At 38.8% G+C, this 21,218-nt stretch overlaps 1 protein-coding gene across 1 annotated transcript in view; it reads right to left on the reverse strand.

Moving 5' to 3' along the window:
- LOC139710886 (retinol dehydrogenase 16-like) overlaps positions 1-12,558 on the reverse strand; it is a 33,107-nt gene extending 20,549 nt beyond the window's left edge. The window contains exon 1 of the mRNA XM_071622812.1: positions 12,294-12,558. Within this exon, the coding sequence (XP_071478913.1) occupies positions 12,294-12,558 (265 nt within the window). The remainder of the gene's footprint in view (positions 1-12,293) is intronic.
- Between the last annotated feature and the right edge of the window lie 8,660 nt (positions 12,559-21,218).

Consider the following 21,218-nt stretch of genomic DNA (forward strand, 5'->3'; position numbering starts at 1 on the left):
CTTTGCAATAACTCAAGAAAAACAGCATCTATCACCCTCAAATTTTGCACATGTTTAGTTCATGTCACGTACATTATTTCATAAAATAACAACTTCTTGATCAGACACCATCTTGGGTATGTAAATTAGGGTCAAAGGTCATAAATGTTTCATTCTGTATCTTAGTGAATACATGTCCTGTCTCTTCCATATTTTGCACACGCAAAGACCATGTTACAAGAATCATTTTACAAAATAACCACATTTTGCTTAGATGCCATCCTGGCTGTGCAAAGTGAGGTCAGTGGTCAAATATACTTCATTCTGTCTCTTTATTATGACGTGTTATACGGAATATGGTACCAAAGATGGCAGATCTGACTCGCTTTTCTAAATGAGATTCCGAATATCACACGGCGAATGTCCCTAAACACAGATGAAACCTGTATGGTCATGCCTAAATTATATATTTGTTGCTGTATCTTCGTTATCTAGTGTATACAGAATTTGGAACCAAAGATGACAGATCTGACTCCCTTTTCTAAATGAGAATCCAAACATCACACAACCAATGTCTCTAAACACAGATGAAACCTGTATGGTGTTGCCTATTGCGATCAGAACTCGAATCATTGATTAAAAAAAAATCGGATCACCTTTCTTCTTCTTCTTTATTTCTCCTCAAAAGTTGTGCAGAGGTTAGCTCAGAAAGTCCGCTGCCTGTCAATTTCAAAATTATATCATGTATGCATCATGTCCCAAAGACGGCAAATCTAATGTATCATTGTGATCAGTCGACCGTGACGTCACTATGACGTCATTATATGAAAACACATTCTCAATCATATCTCATTAATGAAATGGAATTTTTCAATGAAATTTACGTCACATATATTTAAAGTTATGCGCATTCTACTCATGTTCTCAAAATTCATATTTTCTCTTAAAACGTGCGCGTACGCGCGCGTTGAAATATTTGTATGCTCCAATCGAGCTCAAAATTTTTTTGCACACGTTTCAGACCATTTGGAGCATTTTTTGAAAAATTGAAAAAATCGGACGGACGCGTACGCGCGCGCGCATATACGCACGCACAGCTCATATGCAATTGAAATTTCCAGTTTTTTCACTTTGATCGCATGTCTGAAATGTCAAGGAATATTTATACCACGTTTCAAGTCAATCCGACTCAATATGACGTCATACGGGGCCGTCAAAGTTGAAATTCCGCGCGCGCGTCAATGGCGATATACAGTGCAACTATGCCAAAAAACTGCCAATTTTAAATCCGATTTTACTCGTCAGGATGGACGGTGACCCCCCATTTTCTTTACATATATTGAAAGCTGATGAGTTGTACATGTCATTTCATGGGTAGGCAATGCTGACAAAATGATTAAAAGATAGCAAATTTCTTAATAAAGTAAAAAAAGTAAATTTTCAAAATGACGTCATCAAATTACAAGTTTACTCGAGCGTATCTCACTTATCCTCTGCCAATTTTCTCCCATATTTCAGTATGTTGTAGCTTATGAAATGTTCTTTCATTAATATAAAAACAACATTTTGATTGGATGACGTCATCGCCTCGTAAAAATGGATTGAATGTATCCTTGTAGAATTTGACCAGTTTACGTGTTATCTCTATGGGAGAGCAGTTTTTCTGGCAGTGAAAATTGACATGACTCTCTTTTTCGAGCACTAGCTCACTTTTGCTTCGGTGAATTTTTCCCAGATTTTAGTATGTTGTAGCTGAGACTTTGGGCTATCGTAAGTGTGCCCTTCATTTTTTCATACGACGTCGGCATCACGTCGAAAAACTTGGTTGAAAATGGCACGTGGCTTCGATGCAGCGTCATTTTGCTTAATACACAAGGCCTATGGAGCATGAAATAGGTCATTGCATAGCGCATCCGACTCGTAATCCTAAGGTCCCTGGTTCGAGGCTCACCCCTGCCAATATTTTTTTTTTTCATTTTTTTAAACACTTTTTTTCTTCTTTTTCTTTAGTTAGTCTTAATCTCCCTTCCTAACTTTATCTTTTTCTGATTATTTTATGCTTCTCCTTCAAATTTCTATAAAATAACATATTTTTTTCTTTATTTTTCTTTCTTTCTACTACTTTCTGTGCAATAGATGAACAACAACAATGGCTATCAATCCCATATTTTGCACATGTTTAGTTCATGTCACGTACATTATTTCATAAAATAACAACTACTTGATCAGACACCATCTTGGGTATGTAAATTAGGGTCAAAGGTCATAAATGTTTCATCCTGTATCTTGGTGAATACATGTCCTATCTTTCCCATATTTTGCACACACAAAGACCATGTAACAAGGATAATTTCACAAAATAACCACTTTTTGCTCAGACGCCATCTTGGGTGTGCAAAGTGAGGTCAAAGGTCATATGTACTTCTTTCTGTATTTTCGTTATGACGTGTTATCTCTATGGGAGGGATTTTTTTTTAATGTGAAAATCGACATGCTTTTCTTTATCGAGCACTAGCTCTCACTTACCCTTCGGTGAATTTCTCCCAGATTTTATGTTGTACCTAAGACTTTGCATTTTGCATCTTGGTGAATACCTGTCCTATCTTTGCCATATTTTGCACACGAATATAGACGATGTCGCAAGAATCATTTCACAAAATAACCACTTTTTCCTCAGATGCCATCTTGGGAGTGTAAAGGTGGGTCAAAGGTCATATGTACTTCTTTCTGTATTTTCGTTATGACGTGTTATCTCTATGGGAGGGATTTTTTTTTAATGTGAAAATCGACATGCTTTTCTTTATCGAGCACTAGCTCTCACTTACCCTTCGGTGAATTTCTCCCAGATTTTATGTTGTACCTAAGACTTTGCATTTTGCATCTTGGTGAATACCTGTCCTATCTTTGCCATATTTTGCACACGAATATAGACGATGTCGCAAGAATCATTTCACAAAATAACCACTTTTTCCTCAGATGCCATCTTGGGAGTGTAAAGGTGGGTCAAAGGTCATATGTATTCGTTGCTGTATCTTCGTTATTCAGTGTATACAGAATTGGTACCAAAGATGGCAGATATGACTCCCTTTTCTAAATGAGAATCCAAACCTCACACGGCCAATGTCTCTAAACACAGATGAAACTTGTATTGTCATGCCTATTACGATCAGGACTCGAATCATTGATTAAAAAAAAAAATCGGATCACCTTAATTTGTCAGTGATGACAAATTACAATCTCTAGTTGATTTTTGCTTCTTTCTCATTTTCCGCTTTCCTTATAATCTCAAGCGGTCTTCTTTTTTTTTCTTTGCATTACGAACATTATGCAAAATAATGATCACATGTTTTGCTCTATTCTAGTTAAAAATCACTCACCGTTTTTACAACGCTGTTGTCTTCACTAGTCAATATAAACGATGGTCAGAGTTAATAATAAATGTTTGAAAAGGCGTAGAAGGAAGACTAATTATTCATGGTGTCGTGCTGTACTTGTAATGAAGATTCGACTGCCGAGCCTGCAGTCTGGTCGAATGTACACATGCCTGGTCAATGGAGACGCAACCTTTTCTCAATGAGATCTGAAGCATCGTAATGATATTGACGGAAGACACACAGCTGTCGGGCGTCACTAACAAGGCCAATTCTAACAACGGTCGACAATTAGAGGTGACGATAGCCTTTTTACAAGCTTTGGTCGGTGACGAGTTCCTCTTTAGGTTCGTTAATTTCTTTTTTATTCCAACATCGAGCACCAAATTCATTAGAGACTTATACAGAATGTGATGTAGTTCGCGAAAGTGAGAACTGCGGGTCACAGTAACTCACTCACACACACACACACACACACACACACACACACACACACACACACACAACACCATGATCATCACCATCATCTGCATGTACATCAAATACACATAGGTGAATGGGCGGCGCAGCCCGGACCCGGAAAAAAAATCGCAACACCCCGGACGTCGGTCAATCAAGAAAGTAATAGGCGAGCTCACCTGGCCTTGTAGGCCCTACCTCCTTGTCGGGGAAAATTTGCGCATACTCGATGGGAAACCGCAGTACTAGATACCAAACTCGGACACTCTGGGCCTTGTCGAAAGGCTAAGACGAAGGGGCTACGTGTGTTACGGTCTTAAGACCTTAACATACGTGAGCATGAACCTTCCGGACGATGATCCTTCGGATGAGCTGCTAATTCAACATGGCCATGTTCTAATCACACGCCTCAAGGAAACTACAGGATTGCCCAACACGTCGAACGAGTCACTCTCTCGGTATATCATGCCTGCAGGCATGCCTGAACAGCTACACACAGAAGCCACAAACATACACACGGAACAGCTCAATAGCACCAACAGACACGTATACTTGCACACATTCACACACTCACTCGCATATCAATTTTTACTATCATAATAATTATGGTCCATGACCTTTACGCATACTCTAAACGTCATTATTTCGATGCACGAAGGTAAGAAATAAAACATCGTACATAATGAGATGAGAACATGACGTCAAGTACATTAACATTTTGAAATTCATATTCAAACGTGGAATTCGTTTTGGTGGCTTTGTCGGAGCCGAGTGCGGGCCTTTAAAGACAAATTAAGCCCCGATCGAGCCACATAGAGTATATCATGAACGGGTGCACTGGCTCAGTGAACAATCAATCATCAATGAAATCGGTTGTTATACAGGACATGCGCATCAGCGACCATAATGTATGTGAACGGTCTTCAAGTCGATTACTGAATGTTCACTAGAAGGTCAGAAACACAGGCACACACACACACACACACACACACACACACACACACACACACACACACACATATACACGATGACAATTCCAGGAATTTGCAATTGCTAATGAAACACTGGCCGTGACCCATTTTATTTTTTTTTCGCGTTTTCGCAAAGCATTAATAAGTATAAGAGTCGCCTTTCCATGTCATATAAATTTCGAAATTCATCAGATAATTGATTTCATCACATCGGGTGGCAAGCTATATGCTCGGTTGGTCGTGTGTCTGCCATGCATTGCAATTGACACGATAGAAGGGTCCCAGGTTTGAGTCTCAGAGAGTAAGATGTGAGTGATATCGTGCATACTCCCATCACCTCATCTGTTTAGAGCCAAAAATGCAGTGTACGCATCCCCTGCATTTAGACACAATTACATACGACAAGCCAGTTCAAATTGTTCTACTCAAATTTTCCCGACGATGGGAGAAAAGCGATAGCGACATATCCACATTGTATAGTTCACGGCAGCCCTTGTTCAGCTGAGCAGAAGAGTGTAACGGTATACCACGTGTAAACTGCTTTTCACATTTCGAAGGCTATCAGCAGCTAAAATGTGCAGAGTAATGAGAAATACAATGTATTCGTTATAAAGCGTTTGACGGCAAAATGGGTAAAGCCTTATTCTAAAACATGATGGAGTGAGTCCACCATCACATATAGAGCAAAATGAAATCTTTCCGCTAATACGTTACGTGGTAAAATAAAGAAGATGTGATTACAACTATTCAATATTCACTTATTTCTTGTTTTTCGGAGGTTTAATCGCAAATATCTCAAATTGACAAGAGTGGAGTTAGCTCGTTTTGCCATTAAACCCTTCATATCATACTCAACCTGTTTTACTTTCGGCTGTCCTACACAAAGTCTCACAAGAACAAACAAAATACATCAACCACCTGCGTACCACATAATTACCTTTCCATAAAGGCATCTATGTCAAATTTGTGCACATTTTGACTTATTGGCACAGATGGGGTTAAAACAATGACCAGGATTCCATTACGTCAATATCACTATAGTCTTGTTTAACGTGTTATAACTGGCAGTGCGACCTATTACCATTAATACCCTTTTCCACCTGAAGGCGAATAGCTATACGCCGTCCTTAATTAAAGGGACGATGTAGTTTTAGTTCAGATGGGGATTTAGGTCTTAACCTTTTGAAAAATGATACATTAGAAACCATTTATGAAATGTTAATGAACATACAATTCTAAGATGAATTAAATGTTTATTGGATGAAACTCTGTTTTGAAATGGCTGAGATGTCAAAAACAAACAGGCCTTAATAAAAGGTGGGACCCACCTCACATAAGGACTACTTTGTTTTGCTTTGTTTTTGGATATCTATGCTATTTCAAAGCCGATTTTTATCAAGTATATAATTATATATATATATATATATATATATATATATATATATAGATAGATAGATAGAGAGAGAGAGAGAGAGAGAGAGAGAGAGATTATAACATATTACATACACTTTCTTATTTCACATGAGTGGTTCAGATTATTTTTTGCAAAAATTTTACATCTGATTCCCCATCTCAACCAAATCAACTAAATCACCCCTTTAATCAAACACATACACACACACACACACACACACACACACACACACACACACACACACACACACGTATCATTGGTGTCATATCCTGCACCATCACATGTGTAATAACATCGGTACCGCTGACTAAGTCTATCGAGAAGTTTCTGTTTCGACTTTATCCATAATACCATCTGGATGAGTTATCTTAATTTCGACTATCTGTTTACTGCACTTACGTAGAAATAACAGTATCATTCTTTATGTTCCTTGATATTACATAATTATGTTCTGTGATTTCTCCGCCGTCAAAATACGGCAGAGTTGATTTGGCCGATTTAAAGTCACATGATTCATAAACAAAATATTTATGATAATATTATGGAGTAAATACGAATGGTCTGTCGAATCAATCTTCTTCCTCCCCCCCCCCTTTTTTTATGAACTTATGAATTACTGGACTGATGTCAAGGCTGAATATTAAGTACGGCAGTGTACATGTAGTTTGCAACACACGTCTATATGATGTTATCATTATGAATATCTACTGGCAGAAGGTTGATGCATTACAATAGCGACGGGGGAGGGGGCAAAATAGGATGCTCCCAATCGTATATTTGAGGAGGCGGGTCTATCATACAATCATTTTTTTTTCTTTTTCCCATTAACGTATTACATGATTAAAGACGCCGCTGCATGCAGGAGACGGCATACTGAGTATAACCTACTATAATAGTATATCTATTATCACACCCTAACACTCTATATCATTTTATGTAATAGTGCATATAAGCTTGCACAAAGCTTTGACACTTCAAATGCAAACCGTCCTACATGCTGGTCTATCTGTAAGGTAGAAGTACACTGTAAAAACATCGGTGTTAGATTTAACACCACGGGTGTTAAATCTAACACCGATCAAACTTCAATAAAGGACCACACCCACAGGTGTTAAAAAATGCACTGTGATGGTGTTGAAAAGTGTTCACCTGACACTTCGTGATGGTGTTAATTTGACAACACTGGTGTTAATTCAAAAATGACACCACATGGTGTTGATTTGGTGATTTTGTTGGTGTTAATATCAATGGTTTACCACCCGTCCAGCTTCAATAAGAGACCACACCAGCTGGTATTACTTTGGCGTAAATTTATTTTCACATTTTTTCAAAATCTAGTATTTTAATGTAAAATTCTTGATCGTCTTGTTTAAATTAAAAATCAACAAAAAGTGCAGTTACGAAGAAACTCTTCAAAAAACAGTTTAAAATTTGGAAGTGACACCCGGAGGTGTTAATTTAACACCATAAATGAGCACCGAAAATTTAACACCAGCTCGGTGTTCACTATTTAACACCGGACTTTTTGCAGTGTATGCATGGAATATCCCTTCTATAAAAGCTCCTCTCAGTAACCATGCACATTTCGTCCGTTCCGAATTGGCATTTGAGAGTGACAATATCCGCAATATCATCGAATAGGAAATATATTACGGGAAGGTATAAACGAACTTATCTGATAGAGTTCGTGCTCCAATCTTGTTGCAGATAATTCTTGTGGATTGATTCAAGGCTTATCGAAGAGCACCTTACAGATCATCCTTCGGGGAATTCCAGAAAAGAATATTAATTGTGAGCGCCGCAAGAACCCGAAATTGCGTAATTTAACGTGTTATGTGAAAGTAAAACACCTCCAGTCACCGTTCGCGACATTTCGTATTGGTGTTAGCAAGATATTTATCAGCACGGTTTCAGAAGCAATATGCAGTAGAACTATATGTCCTACCGCTTGCTGAAGGATATAAAGCGAACATTTCAATGTGTACTTTGCCAAACACTTGACTTCATGTCAGTTCGACTCACGTGCATATTTAACTATATGGAATTTTACTTTGTACTCTGTTCACGGCACATTCGAGGCACGGTGCATTTTGTGGGGGGTTTGTGTGTGGGTGTGTGTGTGTGTGTGTGTGTGTTTGTTTGTTTGTTTCTTTTTTGTTTGTTGTTTGTTTGTTGGTTTCGTGGGTTTGTTTTTTGTTTTTTTTTTGGGGGGGGGTAGATCTATACACTATAAAAAGCGCCAAATGTCACCCAAGTAGTGTATGGTATGAGAGAATGAAAAAGGGGGGTAACCAGAACATAATCAAGAGCATGCTGGCCATATACAGGATAGCTGCTGGGGGACAATAGAACTCCATTAAATGGATTCTTGAGGCATTACTAGCATGCAGAGCGATGCGAATAACATCGAATCACGTGACTTCATTCAGGAGGCGACTCGTTGAGGTGGTCGAAATAAAAAGGGCAGCATTCTATTATAGGCGCAGACAATAACAGCGAGAGGTTTATTGCTACATTAAAACTTAAATAGAAATAATCAGATTTACAGCAGCATTGAAGCTTGCAATCCCGTCACGTTTGGAACCTGCTCGATGGTGAATATTGTCGTTGTTGCTGCTGCTGTTGTTGCTGCTGTTGCTGCTGTATTGCAGTGCGTGGTTGTTGTTGCTGTGTGTGTGTATGTGTGTTGTTTGTTTGTTTGGGTGTTTTCCGTATGACCGGACCTATAATTCGAGTAAACATGTGGGTGTTTAAATGGGAGTGAAACCCACATATTATTTTGCTTAGATTGACTGAATTCAAAGTTATAACGGCATTAAAGTATGAGAAAATTCCACCAATCTGTTCAAAAGTTATGAATCCTTACATTTCTGTACTGCCAACCCTGGATATAAGAATACAAAAATTCGTGATGACATAGTTACTGTAGGACAAAGATTACACAAGCAGAATTCAAAATGATTTAATTTTCCAGCATAATGAAGAAGGACTTGGCTGTCAACCACAACTACAACAATATTGCAGACGCTTCTGGAGGGTTAATGAAAGCAGGGTCTTCAACGGTATTGGTACCGCATTTCATATATCATCAAGGAAAATTCTTCAGGTATAATTGTGTCAGTAACTATCCATAAGATCCCCGTGTTGTATGGCGAAAATGTGTATAGAAATAAAAAAACATTAAAAAAGAGAAATAACATGGTGGCATTTTGCAGAGAAGGGTTTAATGCTCAGGAATCAAAGATGCATAATATTTCCCGACCTTATAAGGCATTAAATGTCAACGTGAAAACGGGAAGACAAACACACGCACACGCACACACGAACACACACACAAACGCACACACACACACACACACACACACACACACAAGGATATCAACATAAAGATGAATACAGATGAATCTATACGGATCTATAGTTGGCATCCCATTACCGGACTTCTGAATTGGTGGCTGAGTGCATTCAAGTATATGTCTTCAAGGAATGACTGGTTAATCCATTTGTGAGATGACTTATCGTGTGGACAATGACTAATACTAAAAGCATGCATGCGGGTTGTATTGCAGGCCTATATGAAAACCTATACAAACACCAACATTAATGCTAAACAAGACAGCGACTGACTCCCTTTACATCAGATACGCATTCCTTTACACACAAGTCATCGAGGACCCATGGCTGTATTATAATCAAGGAAAAAGAAAGAGTGAATAAATTCAGAGCAATAAGGGTTGACGAAAATAGCACCGCTGGGACTATGGAGAAGTTCTCATGACCCCTAACACACTTTAACGCTACCCTGCACTAAATGTTTAGGAAGTGACAATTGAATTAAGGGTGATCGTTTTCCCTAAGATCAACTCTATAAATCGAGCGTAAATTGATCAAAAGGCGAAATTGCCACGCGCCGGTGTAGTACAAAAGCTCGGAGCAGTATTAGCTCTCAGCTTACCATGAACCACGGCGATACGTCATGGAGAAGCCTTTGTTCATAAGCTACCAAAGCCAGGCTGTCAGAATGATATCGAGTACTAGTATACCACTAGCCTATTTTTATGTGCACACACACACAGACACACAGACACACACATGCACGCCTTCCCGAGATTCCGAGCTTTCGTTTTCATTTGCTGTTATGCTTGTTGGGGGGGGGGGGGGGGGGGAGGGGGTCTCCATTGAACTGTAAGGCGGATGTAAAGAGCACCGTCATATCTTTTGAAATGAAGTCCCGTCTTTCTATCTATGTGCGGCTACCTATTCATTCAATGCTTTTCAATATGTTTCACTGATGTAAATGAAATTATAATTACTATAAGTGGGGTTGACAGGTCAACAAAAAGCAAACGACCTAGAATCATATCAATTTACATCACGTCATGCAATTTGGTTACTATAACGAATTTGATGGCGATGTAAAACTATAGAAATCCTTTTCTTTGTCTCAAATTGTCTTCAGCGATCGACTGACTGATTTACAGCGCTTTGCTTAGGCAGTTTTCATCCCTATTGCATTATAAGAAAATGATGCAATTGCTATGTCTGTTATAACAGTTTTAAAAAGATAACAAATGATAAGCAATATGAAGATGATTTGTCTCGTCGCAGATGTCGTTTGTAATTTCCCCAGTCAAGATAGGGGAGAATTTCGGAGTTGGTTTACAAATCGGTACATTAAATTCAGAAAATATATACCGATATATCAATTTTATGTTCATATTGTATATAATATAAGCCTCTATATGCAACATAATGTAATATGACGCAAATATATGCGTACATATCATGTATGTTTCGTTCATAAATTTCCTTTTCACATATGAAATCCAATTGTATATGCAGGCATATATATTGTGTATAAAGACATAATTATGTGTTTGTTCGCTCTACCAGCAGATCAGAGACATTTACTCTATGGACGGAGCTCTGATTGACGAATGCCAACTCAAAAATACAGTGCAAAATATTTGCAGGTAGGACAAACCCTGTAAGATCACTAGTAAATACAACTCGGGAAAGAAAGAAAGAAAGAAAGAAAGAAAGAAAGAGGAGACCACAAAACGCACTCAACACAGTATCTACATTGTATTATGATAAAGCTTACAGCATAACACATTGCGATAACTATCAAAATTAATAGCATCATATAACAAAACTTCATGAAAGGGGATAATTATGATTCTTTTAAACGAAGACTAGTGTCCCAATCAAGAGGAAGTGACATAGAAATCGACAAAGGGAGTTCTTTTACTGAGACATAGTAGGAGTGGGGTTTTTTTTTCAGTTTTAAACAAATACGGATGATATTTCCCGCAATACGATGTCCCTTTTCATTAATTTGGATGTGACTTGAACGAACTACTTCAAGGAATACTTTAATATCTTATTGAAACAATTATTTCATAGCAAATGTCAGATTTCCTTACCATCAAATAACCAAGGTATAATAGCTGATAACATTTTCAGGAACATAAAAGCCCAAATTTACCCGCTGTATCGGTATATTAATTTTGATGGGCGCAGGGTTATGCCGGATACCCATATCAATGATATAACTTGAACCTTGTTCCCCACTACTGCGGTGAATGACAGAAGGGCGGTTGATGAGTGCAGCATCTGCTATATAGCTGCTCCAGGTCGCAAATCTGAAACGGCATGCATGTGAGACCCTATTCATGCACGTTTTATGCTTTCAGTCTTTTTGCAACTTGAAATCATTGGCTTGTTCATATCTCGATTAACGCCTCGCCTAATTCCTGTGTGAAATCCTCACTTCCTTAACCACTGCACCTAGCGTTGTAGAGATGCATTGACAATCAATGAAACCATGTCTTCGACGTAGGAAGGTTTTCTTCTTTCTTTTTCTTCTTTTCTCTGTGAAGCTCGCACAATGCGAAGCATCATGAACTAATATACTGCACGTATTATATATTGAGTGTATTAGCCGAACTACCAGTGTCCATGTTTGTTGAGGCATATCAAATGCATTCCAGCTCCCCAGCTGGGTGTATTGGCCACACACACGTATATGGCTTCAACTTGCCTATACTCCATATCTATCTAGTGCAGTCACCGATGAATTCGCGGCCACTGACTTACCTGTAATGAATACCACCTTGCCTCTGGCTTCTAGACACTGCTGAGGCAAGTTCCTGTATAAGTAGTAGCACGCGATGGCAAAAACAGTGACCCCGCAAAATCCGCCCAAAAACAGTTGGCAGAGCGGCTGGGCGATTGTGGGCAGCAGAATAAAGAACGTGTATGGGAACGCCAGCATTAGCTCCTCCCGCAAGTAGCGGCGTAGGACGGCGCCGTTGAAGCATAGCGTTATGGCTGAGTAGCAGAACAGTTTCATTGGAATCATCTTGTATTGCTCTGTACTGGCATCCAAAATACTTCAAAAGAAAAGATAGGCACACTGCAGATACAGGGTGTATTGCGTTCAATATATTTGCACGCGGTCAATATTCCTCGATGTGCGCTCAATCGCGGAAACTTCCGCAAAACCATGCACTAGCTCCGGTAGTACAGAGTTTGTTTTCCTCCTGAAGGCAGACCGGCTGCCACTTCAACCTACTACCAACAGCGTAAAGTGTCCGAGACAGATATCTATACACGACGTGTAAGGCGACATCCCCCGCATGCGAGTCAGTGCATAATGCGTAGACGGCTTCCCTCGCTCCACAAGGTTGGATGTATTCTGGGGTCGTCACCGTGTGCTAAACAAAACACGAGGGCGAAAGCACTGTGACATTAGCATTTCTTATCCCCGCAATATTATCCCCAGTCTGTTTTCTTGAAGCGATACAGGATATACGCTGGCGGGCGACGGATGGTAATAACCTAGACTCCAGCGTCTTTTCTTCTTTTCTTGACTTTCTCCCACGTCGCTCCAGGCGCAGGGGATTTAAACTGCGCCGTCACGCACTCCGTGCCACGTTCTTTGCAGACGATCGTTCAGGCGGAATTACATTTTCTCGAAAAAGGAATCGTCAGTCGTGCGGAGATAGAATATGCCGATGTAACACGCGGCGATAAGCGCGCGCCGTCCTATACGTGTGTGAAGAATCTAGTGAGTCGACTGAGAGCGTGCAAGGTTACGATCGTCAGAACACAATGAACTTCAGACGTCTGCGCGTATAGACGAACAGATCAGATCCGAGGTAGGCTCGTAAACCTAGACCCCCAAATTACCAATCATTCATTCATGCCGACATTGGGGGGGGGGGGTAGTGTTTGTGTTGGACCCCCCCCCCCCCACACACACACACACACACACATAAACAACACACACATTATACATTCCTTCGACTGGACGGATGTTGGGCGGAACCATCAGCAAGTCATGGTTATTTTTTTTTTGGGGGGGTCGTTTTATTTGTTGTTGGGGTTTTTTTTTTGTCCTTTTTCTTTGTTTTTTGCTGTTTGTTTGTTTGTTGTTTGCTTTTTTTGTGTTTTTTTTTTTTGCCGTAAGTGCTGGGGCTGACAATCCTGTAGCTCCTTTTACTATTTTCTAGTTACTATGTGTATAATGTGCATGTTTGTTTGATTTTAATGACGCGTGTTCAAACGAAATATCAAATTCAATTCTGTATAGCGTCATGGACAATACATTGCAATAACGATACCATAATAACAGTTGTTTCACAGCGCGTCACTTCAGCCATCGTAATTCTACACGCACCGCTGCTCCGTAATTTTGTATAGGATCCCTATGCTCTTTTTCTAGTTAATTTCTTTTTAAGTTGTATATACAAAAAAAAAAACTATTTTGATTCTAAAGCAGGAAACAACGTGTCAATGTTCATACACGAGTTCTTATAAGATCACTTTGACATGAGAAATGGGAAAATCTGGCGCAAATACAACAAAAAAGAAAACAGAGCCTCTGTATACCAAACAGAGTGACTACGCTACAGGTTTGATGATGAAGGTTTGTGTGAGCTAACCGCAAATTTCTGACGGGCAAGTTAAAGTTACTTCCGGAAGTGGATTGTGTTTGAGGCAACGCCAATCGCCATTCATCTAAGTATGTGACAAATTGACCGTTTGATACCTGGTATTCAATGGAAAAATAGACAAACTTAGCGATCAATGAGAAAACACTATTGGGATGTGATAGTATCTTGGCGCCAAACAATTTCAGTACAATACTGTATTGTGCTATCTTCTTCCGGTGGGGTACGCCTACTTCTGGGTACAGTGACGCCACGGTGACACACACACGTATGAGCACATAAACCACACACACACACGCACACACACACACACACACACACACACACACACACACACACACACACACACACACAGGGCGCTATTTCAGAACACGCTGTGTGACATCTAGGCCTCACGCTCCTTTTCCGGGCTCCCATAGAAACCTGTGTTAAATGCAGTATATTCCATAAATCATAAAAAATCAATCGAATCATAGAATTTTTTTTTATTGAAGTAGATGAAGGAAAATTTTCTCTGCTTTCAAGCAAGCAACATATTTTGGGATGTTTTCCAACTCTAAAAAAAAGTTAAGAGCCTCCATACGAGACTAGTCATCCAGTCACTCTCAAAAACTATAAAAATAGCAAATTACCTCATATATCAATAAAAATTCATTAAAAATACAAAACCCCTGATTCATTCAAAATTCTTCATAGCCTGCAGAAGCTCATGTCCTCAAGCAATGTCAAACACCACCACAGGTGGCAAGTTTCCACTTGACTGATTTTTAATGACTTTTTTTTTGTAGAAAATAACATTACCTCATCTTTGTACTGCCTTCCCTGTAGGCAATGCGCGAGTTGAATTAGGAGCGTGAGGCCTCTATATATATATGGATGATGTGTGTAGATGGCCCTGACACAATGATTTTCATTAGATTATATAGAAAATAATATAGTGCTCCAGCCTATATCAGTAGGCCTATAGTTAAAAAGAAAACTAAACGCTTAAACCTCTTATTATAATAGATAGATAACAGGTATATGATCATGACTTTACACTTCATACTCTCGTATAATTAAAAAGTGAAGCCTTTATAGATAAGATGACTTTCATTTTAAAACAACCCTAATGTCGGTGACCCTTCCGTTGTCTTTTACAGCTACGTAACAAATTGATTGAAATCTCTTTCTAATTTTTGTTGTGATTTTAGAAGGCCTTTTTATTGATACATTGTTAGAATTTTACACCCGAAAAAATCGAAATCACTTGAAGTTTTACCATGATGCTGCTAAGTTTCGTGTTTGTGGGGGGAAAAGGCGTTGAAATAAGGAAAACTTCGTAGAAAAAAGATACAAAAAATGATAAAAATCATGTAAAAGGAATATTGTGGTGATTACAAAGCGCGAATCAAAACTCCACGCTGATTACTTCGAGTAGTTTAAAACAGCTTACTGAGAGGAAAACAACAAGTTTTAAAATGGGACCAACGCTGGACATTTCTCCTTCGCTCGATCACTAAGTGACGAAAGGCATGATTGACTGACTGGCGTATAAATAAATATGGGTGAAATCCCCGGAGAAATCAGGTGTATAGAAGAGCCACAAACTAGGATGATTTCTAAATTCAACAAGTTGATACACGTGAGCATGCATCTCACTGAAGGGCTTTCAGTCAGTGGCTATGATTATAATACGGTGAGAAGAAAAATCCAGCATGGACCAGACGCCAGGGTTGAGTGCCGCTGACCTATTGTCTCATTAACTAGCGCAATTACGCTCCCTTTGTGTCTGCCGAGTGAAATCGATCGGTCGATCGGTCAATCGATCACGCTAGATGTATGTTTTTGTTTTGTTTTGTTATTTTTTTTTTTCACCGGCGGCTCGCTCGCTTCACCATCACGGCGACCCCCTATAGTCCAGTCAATCTAGCGCTTTTTAGGGGGTAACCCACCACTAATTGCAACAGTAGGAATTTCACTGCAGTGCAAGTCGTTGAGGCCTCCTGAACACCATACTAAAAGTCCCAAAAAATCCAGTGGGGCAAAATAGTAAAATTTGCATAATATGCAAATTAGCACCTGTAATGAGAGAAAATTGACAGATCTTAGCTTCCCGTTATCCAATTTTAAAGATTTAAATGTGTAAACTTATATTTTGTAGGTCAATGAACACGATGGATGCCTTTTCGAATTGGTCATACAAAAATAATTTACATAAAATGCAAATTAGCGGTAGCTGTAAGAGTACATTCATAACAACAGTACTCACGTTGGCATAACGCGCGTTTTGCATATGGGGACGCGGGGTTGAGGGGGTAACTTAGGGCGCCTCACAAGGGGCCGCTTTTAATGTGCACCCCTTTTTACTATGTAAGTACTGTAAAGCAATGTATCCTGCATTGATTACATTGCATTTCTTGGAAACAAAAGTACCCTTGCTATAAGGCACGATCGAATTTTGATAGCATGTACGTTTGGAACATATATATTTGCGCTATATGATATTATATGTTTTCTATATTGCCAAGTGAATAAAGGGCACTTTGGGGGCACACGCCACAGGATTGCCCTTCAATAAGCACCCTCTTTATTGCGTACATCTTATAAAGCAAATCTTCTTCTATCATTTTCGTGACTTTTCATTTATATAAGAGTGTATTTTCTGCATTGCCGGACCTACTTTTAAAACCGCTCACGCTAGAACAAATGTATTTGGGTTGCTAATATCTGTATTTCGTAATAAAGGGGTGTGCGTAGGCGTGCATTTAGACACCTCCCCAGAGATTACCTTTGATTGTTCACCTCTTTGACAATGTAGTTATTGTAGAGCAATTTTTCCTCTATTTATTAGTTGCATTTTTTGGAAACAAAAGTGCCTTTGCTATAAGGCATTTCGAATTTCGAAAACATGTACGTTTGGAACATATTATTCGCATTATTATGATATTATATGTTTTCTATATTGCTGTGAGGGTGGGTTGTTTTTTGGCACATCCCACAGGGTTGCCGTTTAATGCGCACCCTCTTCACTGTATAGATCTTGTAAAGTTAAGTCTCTTCTATCATTTCCATTACTTGTCATCGATGAAAATTGTATTTGCTGTATTGCCGGGACTACTTTTACAACCATTCACGCTAGAACAACAGTATACGCGTTGCTAATATCTGTGTTTTGCACTAAGGGGACGTGAGCGTAGGTGTAAATTTGGACACTTCCCAATGGATTACTTTTGAATGTTCATCCTCTTGACAATAAAGTTATTGTAGAGTAATGTCTTCTCTATTAATTAGTTGCATTTCTTGGAAACAAAAGTGCCTTCGATATACGGCACGATGGAATTTTAGAAACATGTAAGTTTGGAACATATATATATTCCCGTTGTTATGACAATAAGTTTTCTATATTGCCGTGATGGTGGAATATTATTTGACACATCCACAGGGTTGTCGTCTAATGTGCATCCTCTTCTCTCTATGGATCTTGTAAAGTTAAGCCTCTTCTATCATTTCCATGAATTTTCATTGATAAAAAGTGCATTTGCTGTATTGCCGGGACTACTTTTAAAACCATACATGCTTTATAGAACAATGGTGTTTGCGTTGCTAATATCTGTGTTTTGTCTTAAGGGGGCATGAGCGTAGATGTAACTTTGGACCATTCCCAAGGGATTGTCTTTTGATGTTCACCCTTTTAACAATATGGATATTGTAGAGCGATGTCTCCTCTATTAACTAAAACATATTTTTGAAAACAAAAGTGCCCTTAATGTACGGCGCGATCGAAATTTGAAAACATGTACGTTTGGTACACATAGTATTCGCGTTAATGATATTCAATGTTTTCTATATTGCCACGAGGGTGGTGTACTTTGGGGCACATCCCACAGGATTGACATTTAATGTGCATCCTCTCACTGCATAGATATTGTGAAGCAATGCTTTTTCTATCATTTCCACGACAGTCACTGACATAAAAGTGTGTAACTGTAACAGTATTGCCGGAACTACTTCATGCACGAAAGAACGTCGGTATTTGCGTTCATAGTATCCTTGCGTTGTAATTACGAGGCTTGAGCGGAGGTGCAATGTTGGAACACTTCTTAAGGGATTGCTTTGGATAATTGTTCACCCTTTTGACAATAATAGTTAATGTAGAGCAATTTTTCTTCTTGTAATTAAATTGCATTTCTTGAAAACAAAAGGGCAATTGCTGTACAACCGTAACGACTATATGAAGGCATGGTATATTGGAACATATTCGTGCTATGTGGTAGTGCATGTTTCCTATATTGCCCTGGGGGTTAAATGACTTTTAACACATCCCACTCTGTTGCCTTTGAATGTGCATCCCTTTGACTATATGATTATTGTAAAGCAGTGTCTCTACCATTCAAAAATCATGAAAAGTAAAGTGTCTTATTTACCACCCGGCAAAACGACTTTCTATATGCATGTTCAACTGAGTTTGATTTGGCATATAATGCATGTTTTGTTAACCTGTTTTGGGACCACGACGGTCAGGGTAGGAGTATCTGGGCACTTCCCAAGGGCTTGCGTTTGAATGTCCACCTTTTTGACAAAATAGATATTGTACAGCAACGTCCCCTATTACCTTAATTGCATTTTAACGAAAATAAAAGCGTATGTGCTATACAGGCGGAAGAACTTTTCAGAGGCATGTACCCATGGAACATTTTTCGCGGTTGAATATTGTACCACGTTTTTCACTGCCTTTAGGATGCACGGGGTTACTTTGAGCACCTCCCACAAGGTGGTCTCTGCAAGTGAACCCTTTGTACTGTATAGATATTGTAGATCAATGTTGTTATTTTATCTTTACCCCGGCAATTTTTATAGAAATAAAAGTGTCTTGATATGGCAGGAATTAAATTCAATACAATAAATTATTCAATTCAATTTTTATTTCATTTTTCGACAATAGACATCACTTTTTTTGGAACAGAAAATGAGGTGCGTAAAACTATGTAGGATGAAAAGAATGTACAATGATTGTATAGCACCTTATAAATATTTATACATAGTCATAAAACTCAAGTGATAGTCATAAAACTTTTTGAGACATGCACTTTTTGAACGACTGTAATTGCGTTGGTATTTGCGTTATAAGGTCATGTATAGAGGCAATTAATGTGGGCACTTCCCATATAGGAGGCTCCCTTCGAATGGTCACCACTTTAACTATGCCAGTGTAAGTCAAAATTGCAGAGCAATATATCTTCTGTTAACCTCATTGAATTTCATTAAATAAAAGTTTCTTTGCTAGAGGACCAGAAGGACTGTTGAAAGGCATGTACTTTTAGAACATAATTATGTATTTGCGTCGGTACATGATCATTGCATGTCTTAGACTGCCTTCGGAAGGGGTAACTTTGGGTACCCTCCACGTGGTTGCCCTCGTATGTGAACTATTTTTACCTTATAGATATTGTGAAACAATAATTCTTCTATAACTTTCACTGAATTTTAATGGATAAATGAAACAAAAAGGACGTTATAGAGTTTTTTTCGCTTCAAACAGCTGTATTCACGTGCGTATGATTATGTTTTGTACCGGGCCGTGAGGGTATAGGGATAAATTTGGGTACCTCCCTGCGAGTCGCTTTGACTGTGCACCACCTTTTATTCAAAAAGATATACACATTGTAGAAAAATATCTCCGCTGTCAGTGCCAATTCTATTTCATGGAAATAAAAGAGTCTTTGCTAGACGGCCGAACGACTTTAAAAAAAAAATGTACGCTTAGAACAACCGAAATCGCGTTGGTTGATGCATGTTCTGTAATTGGTCGTGTCGATAATTATCGATAGGGGTAACTTTGGGCACTACCCACAGGGTTTCCCAAAGTTGACTGGCCATCTTCAATATCTCAAAACCCTCAAGGATGCAAGAGCTGAATCATCAAGATTCGAATAAATCACCCTCCAAATAGAGTTCATTCATTACAAAATTGGAGTTATAGATGTTGACACTTGTTTAATTTCGTACTTTGATTCTACGTTATTGATGGATTAGCTATCATTATCTGTCTGATGACAAAATTGTAATTTGCGTAATATTATTCATGCTAGGTTACTAATGCTGTAGAGTTTATTTTTGGTGAAGAGAAACTGAAATATCACATTTGAACACTCTTAATATGCTCATATCGGGCGCTTTGAAGCATTTGAATAGTCCGTTGGCTCGGTACCCTTTCCATATCATGCAAACGAGGCCCAGATTATGTACATGGAAATATTTGCAGCGCACTAACTGACATTGTAAACATAGGTTTCAACACTTTCGGTGTTCCAATCTGAAACCTAGAAGCGTAGTTTTCATGAAAACACTGTATTTTTATCATTATGGGAGCTAATTTGCATATTATGCAAATGAGGTCCAGATTATGTACATGGAAATGTTTGCATCGCACTAACTGAGGTTTCGACACTTTTGGTGTTCCAATCTGAAACCTAGTAGCATAGTTTTCTTGGAAACACTATTTTAATCGTTATGGGAGCTAATTTGCATATTATGCAAATGAGGGTCTGATTGTGTACATGGAAATGTTTGCATCGCACTAACTGACATTGTAAACATAGGTTCCAACACTTTCGGTGTTCCAATCTGAAATCTAGAAGCATAGTTTTCATGGAAACACTGTATTTTTATCATTTTGGGAGCTAATTTGCATATTATGCAAATGAAGCCCAGACTATGTACATAGAAATGTTTGCATCGCACTAACTGACATTGTTAACATAGGTTTCAACACTTTCCGTGTTCCAATCTGAAACCTAGAAGCCTAATTTCCATGGAAACATTGTATTTTTTATCGTTATGGGAGCTAATTTGCATATTATGCAAATGAGGTCCAGACAATGTGCATGGAAATGTTTGCATCACACTAACTGACATTACAAACATAGGTTTCAACACTTTCGGTGTTCCAATCTGAATCCTAAAAGCCTAGTTTTCATGGAAACACTGCATCTTTATAACTATGTGAGCTAATTTGCATATTATGCAAATTTAGCCGATTTGCCCCACTGGATTTCTTGGGACTTTTAGTATGGTGTTTCGGAGC

The sequence above is a fragment of the Diadema antillarum genome, unplaced genomic scaffold (assembly GCF_040938485.1).
Source record: "Diadema antillarum isolate AM-2024a unplaced genomic scaffold, OU_Dant_1.0 scf00000039, whole genome shotgun sequence".
Classification (NCBI taxonomy): Eukaryota; Metazoa; Echinodermata; class Echinoidea; order Diadematoida; family Diadematidae; genus Diadema; species Diadema antillarum.